Below are 6,000 nucleotides of genomic sequence, written 5' to 3'. Positions count from 1 at the left end.
AAATGGAGTTTGAATTGTAAAAAGAATGAGGTTTGATTCATTGAATGAATGAATGAAACTTCAATCATTGAACAAATGCATCCAGCTTCATTCATTGTTTGAATGAATGAACTTTGAGTCATTGAAAGAATGAATAAATTTGATTAATTTAGTGAATAAATGTAGTTTAATTCATTGATTCAATAAATGAAGTGTAATTCATGGAATGAATTAATGCAGTTTGATTAATTATTTGAATTAATGCAGTTTGACTCTTCGAATGAATGGTTGAAATTTATTACATTGAATGAATGAATGAATGCAGTCTAATTCATTGAAGGAATGAATGAAATTTGATATATTGAATGATTGAATAAAGTTTGCTTCAATGAATGAATGAATGACGTTTGAGTCATTGAATGAATGTACACAATTTGATTAATTGAATAAATGGATTTAGTTTGAATCCTGAAATGATTGAATGAAGTTTGATTCATTGAATGTACAAATACAGTTTGAATTAGATGAATGAATGCAGTTTGATTGACTGTTTCAATAAATGCACTCTGATTCATTGCCAGAATAAAAGAAGATTGATTCATTAAATGATTCATTAAATGAGTGAAGCTTGATTCATTGAAGAAATGAATGAATGAATGCAGTTTGAATCATTTTTGAATGAATGCAGTTTGATACACTGAATGAACGAATACCAATTGATACATTTAATGTTGAATGAGGTTCGCTTCACTGAATGAATGAATGCAGTTTGATTCATTGAATGATGTGTACAGTTTGATTAATTGAATACATGTATTCAATTTGAATCCTGAAATGAATAAATTAAGTTTATTCATTCAATGCACGAATGCAATTTGGTACTTAGAATTGACCAATTGAATGAATGGATGCAGTTTTGATGTATTGTTTCAATGTATTGAATTAATATTTGATAAGGCTTCCCCATGGTAGGTGCATTCATAAAATCAGGAGGTATGGGATACAGGGAGATTTGGCTCTCTGGATTCAGAATTGATTAGCTGACAGAAGGCAGAGAGTGGTTGCCGATGCAAAGTATTTTGCCTGGAGGTCAGTGGTGTTCTTGTCCTCTGCTCTTTGTAGTTTTTATAAATGATTTGGATGAGGAGGTTGAGGGGTGGGTTAGTACATTTGCTGTTCATAGAGGACTGTTGTAGGCTGCAGCACGACATTGACAGGATGCAGAGCTGGGCTGAGAAATGGCAGATGGAGTTCAACCTGGATAAATGCAAAGTGATGCATTTTGAAAGTTCAAACTTGAATGCTGATTATAGGATTAAAGACAGGATTCTTGACAGTGTGGAGGAGCAGCAGGATTTTGGTGTTCAAGTATATAGGTCACTCAAAGTTGCCACTCAAGTAGATAGGGTTGTTAAGAAAGCATATGATGTTTTGGCTTTTTTTAACAGGCGATTGAATTTAAGAGCCACGAGGATTTGGTGCAGCTTGACAAAACCCTGGTGAGACCACTCGGAATATCGTGTCCAGTTCTGGTCACCCTATTTTAGAAAGCTATAGTTTTGTAGAGGGTGCAAAGAAGGTTTACCGGGAGGGCTTGTCTTAAGAAGAGAGGCTGACTAAGCTTGGACTTTTTTTCTCTAGAGAGGAGGAAGAGAGGTGACCTAATCGAAGTGTACAAGGTAATGACATGGATACAGTCATTAGCCAGAAACGTTTTCCCAGGGCAGGATTGACTGCCACATAGGTGGCAGTTTTAAGGTGTTAGGAGGAAGGTATACAGGAGATGTCGGAGGAAGGTTCTTTATGCATAGAGTTGTGAATACGTTGCCAGTGGTGGTGGTGGAAGCAGAGTCATTAGGGACATTTAAGCAACTGCTGGATATGCACAGGGACACCAGTAAATTGAGGTGTGCGTAGGTTAAGTTATTTTATTTTAGATTAGGATTAATCCTTGGCACAACATCGTGAGCCGAAGGGCCTGTTCTGTGCTGTACTTTTCTATGTTGATTCAATGAGTCAAACATTGTAAACATTCAATAAATCAACCGGTGTATGATTCAATGAATCAAATTTATTTATTTTAATAAATTTATTTATTAATTCGTTCATGCAATTAATGAAATTTCACATTCATTCATTCATTCAATTATATATTCACGGAATCAAACATTGCATTCATTCAATCATATATTCAAAGAATCATACCTTGCATATACACATTCATTCATTGCATCAAACTGCATTCATTCATTCATTCTTGACAGATGTGGGAGTTTAAAGAGAGTTAAGGGTTACTGCGGATTATATCTGCCATAAATGCTTTTGGATGCGAATCTTATCAGATCAAGTGGATCAGTTGGAGAGACAGATAGAAGCGATGAGGAATTTGCAACAGTAACAGTATGTGATGGATGGCAGTTATAGGAAGGGGGCAAAGTTTCAGATACAGTCATATAGATGGGTTAACTCCAGGAAGGGTAAGAGAGGTAGGCACCCAGGACAGGAGTATTTTGTGGATATACCCATTTCAAATAGGTATGCTGTTTTGAAAACTGTAGGGGGCAATGGATTCTCAGGGGAAAGTAGCATGAAAAGCCAAGTTTCTCGTATAGGTCCCACCTTCCCCAGAAGGCATGCCAATTATCTACATATCTGAAGCTCTCCCTCCTACACCAGCTGCGCAGCTACGTGTTAAGCTGCGCCCGCTCCCTGTTCCTCACCCTCGCTATCTCGTGGCACCGGTAGTAAACTAGAGAACACTACTTTGTTTTGTGCTGCCTTGCAGCTTCCATCCGAACTCCCTGAAATCACTTTTTATATCTTCGATCCTTTTCCTGGCTATGTCATTAGTGCCAATATGTAACAAGATTTCTGGCTGTTCGCCCTCCCCTTTTAGAACCTTATGCACCCGATCGGAGACGTCCCGGACCCTGGCACCAGGGAGGCAACATACCTTCCGGGAATCCCAATCCTGACCACAAAATCTCCTGTCGATTCCCCTAACTATCAAGTCCCCTACCACGAGTACTTTTCTATTCTGCCCCCTTTCCTTCTTTGCCACAGTGTCAGGCTCAGTACCAGAGAACTGACTGCTATGGCTTTCCTCTGGTAGGTCATCCCCCCCAGCAGTATCCAAAACGGTATACTTATTGCTGAGGGGAATGTCCACAGGAGATCTCTGCACTGTCTGTCTGTCCCCTTTCCTCTCCCTAACTGTAACCTGTTTATCCTTGTCCTTCATCAAAAGCCCTTCATCATTAAAATAACAAGTTGCATTGATGATGCATGAACAAAAGAATAAGTCAGATGAGCATGGTCCAGTCAAGTTTTTAATTATTGGAATTCAGAACAAAGGCAAAGGTGAAAGTGATCTAATTTATAGTAAATCACAACAAATTAAATTTTGATGATCTTCCTCTCTGCTGATAAGAAATACTGTTTATTTGGCTGCGTATTCTGATTCAGTGACAATCAAGTCCAGCAATGTATTTTATAAGTTGTGTTCTAGGATTTCTTTTGGTTCATTCATTTAGTTCCAGTCCCTAATTATTTGCTGTTAATTGTTTTAATAATTTCGCCATTTTAATTTGCATCCAGCGTACATGCTTTATGTACATGAACAGAATAATTATCATTTATTGTTAACTACTTTCAAAGTGGCAAGTCACAAAAACACAGTGTCCTGTTAAAAGCATCCTATATACAACATAATGTTCTCTGATGTATTGAATTTGTTTTTCCAATGCAATGTAGCAATTTTGAGACACTAGTGAATAGATTTATCTAACATTACAGCGTGGAAACAGGCCCTTCGGCCCAACAAGTCCACACCGACCCACCAAAGCGCAAGCCACCCATACCCCTACATTTACCCCTTACCTAACACTACGGGAAATTTAGCATGACCAATTCACATGACCTGCACATCTTTGGACTGGTGGGAGGAAACCGGAGCACCCAGAGGAAACACACGCAGACACGGGGAGAACGTGCAAACTCCAAACAGTCAGTCGCCTGAGGCGGGAATTGAACCCAGGTCTCTGGTGCCAACCACTGTGCAACCGTGCCGCCCATGAAGATGTTGATGGTAAACTTTGGTAATGAGATTAATAGCAGAACAGAAGAAATTGCTTAGCTATTTGTCGCTACTTATAATTCATGGCATCTCTTCGCTCATTACCAAATTATTTCTTACACATTAACAATTGCATGCACGGAAGACTCACAATAATTTAAAGCAAATTTTGGGCAAAGATGTTCATGGAATACAATCAAATCAGTAATAACAATTTGCAATCACTCTTTCATTCTATTATGGCTAGGCAGCAGTGTAAATTGCATGCTCAATTATGTTACTTAGTGGTGTGTGTGCAGGGTTTCTTGCCATTAAAGCACAAATCTGATTCATTGCCTTTCAACACACATTGCTATTCCCATTCCTCCACCAATACACAAAGCAGCGATTCCACGCTTTCCTCCTGTTCTCTCCAAAGTGTAGAGAAGTGTAATCAGGATACGGCACCCAGACATTCCCAGGGGGTGACCTAAAGCAATAGCGCCACCTTGGATGTTGACCTACAAAAGAACAATCAGATCTAATGTCAATCAACACTAATCTTTTCTAAAACAAAAGTTCTTTGTCCTTTAATTGTTGTCCTTTAACGGTTGATCTATCAACCTCCCTGAACCTACAATATATGCACGTGAAAAGAGTGAATTGTACAGGAGATGAGAAAAGGTTTTTCCCTTATAGTTAGGTTATGAGAGGGATAATCATCGATGGTTCAGCAGAGTAATTTAAAATTTACTCAATTTGTCTCTTCTAAGTAACAAAAATATCTGCCTCTGCATCTGCGTCAGGGTGATTTGAGATATAACTGCAAATCCAGGAAGGTTGGTTGTTGTACAGCTACAACTGTATCAGCTCTACAGAAACTGCAAATTCACCAATTGTAGGATTATGTGGATCTTCAATAGTGGACGTAACCAGTAGTGAAAAACAAACTATTATTTTTTTTAATATGTTATTGGATTTGGGTGCTTAGTAATGAACCATGCCAGGTGTCAGATCGCTCAGTGAGAGAGCATTTCTGTGATACAGATCACAAAGGTTGTGACAGATCACAAAGATTGTGATACAGATCACAACCTTTACTATACAAATGGAGAGGGATAGGAGCAGACAGTATGGGAAAGTATTTAAATTGGGGAGGGGGAATTCCAATGATATTAGGCAGGAACTGGGGCACCTAAATTGGGAACAGATGTTCTCAGGGAAATGCATGACAGAAATGTGGAGGTTGCTTAGGAAGCACTTGCTGATAGTGCTGGACAGATTTGTCCCACTGAGGCAAGCAAGAGGTTGAAAGAACTTTCAGTGACAAGGGATGTGGAACATCTAGTCAAGAGGAAGAAGGAAGCTTACTTAAGATTAAGGAGGCAAGGATCAGACAGGGCTTTAGAAGGTCACAAGGTAGCCAGGAAAGAACTGAAGGATGGACTTAGGAGAGCTAGAAGAGGGCAAAGTGAATTCCAAAGTGAATTACTTCACACTTTCCATATTAAATTCCATTTGACACATCTCAGCCCAGCTCTGCAGCTTATCTATGTCACTCTGTAACCTACAACATCCTTCGTCACTATCCACAACTCTACTAACCTTATTGTCATCGCAAATTTACTAACCAATCCTTCTACACTCTCATCCAGGTCATTTATAAAAATGACAAACAACTGTGGGCCCAAAACAGATCCTTGTAGTATACTACTAGTAACTGAACTCCAGGATGAATATTTCCCATCAACCACCCATCAATCTTCTTTTCGCTCGCCAATTTCTGATCCAAATGGCTAAATCACCCTCATTCCCATGCCTCTGTATTTTGTGCAATAGCCTACCGTGGGGAACCTTATCAAACACCTTACTGAAATCCATATGCACATCAACCGCTTTACTCTCGTCCATCTGTTTGGTCACCTTCTCAAAGAACTCTATAAGGTTTGTGAGGCACGACCTACCAT

The 6,000-nt window shown here is 39.1% G+C and overlaps 1 protein-coding gene across 2 annotated transcripts in view; it reads right to left on the bottom strand.

Annotated features, from left to right (window-relative positions):
• Positions 1 to 3,290: 3,290 nt before the first annotated feature.
• Positions 3,291 to 6,000, bottom strand: part of acat2 (acetyl-CoA acetyltransferase 2) — a 107,631-nt gene continuing 104,921 nt past the window's right edge. For both annotated transcript variants that reach the window (XM_043696187.2, XM_043696189.2), the window contains one exon: positions 3,291 to 4,554. In XM_043696187.2, the coding sequence (XP_043552122.2) occupies positions 4,384 to 4,554 (171 nt within the window). In that variant the 3' untranslated portion in view covers positions 3,291 to 4,383. The remainder of the gene's footprint in view (positions 4,555 to 6,000) is intronic.

The sequence above is a fragment of the Chiloscyllium plagiosum genome, unplaced genomic scaffold, assembly GCF_037043375.1.
Source record: "Chiloscyllium plagiosum isolate Xiang-an unplaced genomic scaffold, Cpla_swu_hap1 HiC_scaffold_10, whole genome shotgun sequence".
Classification (NCBI taxonomy): Eukaryota; Metazoa; Chordata; class Chondrichthyes; order Orectolobiformes; family Hemiscylliidae; genus Chiloscyllium; species Chiloscyllium plagiosum.
This window is presented reverse-complemented; position numbering and strand designations above follow the sequence as displayed.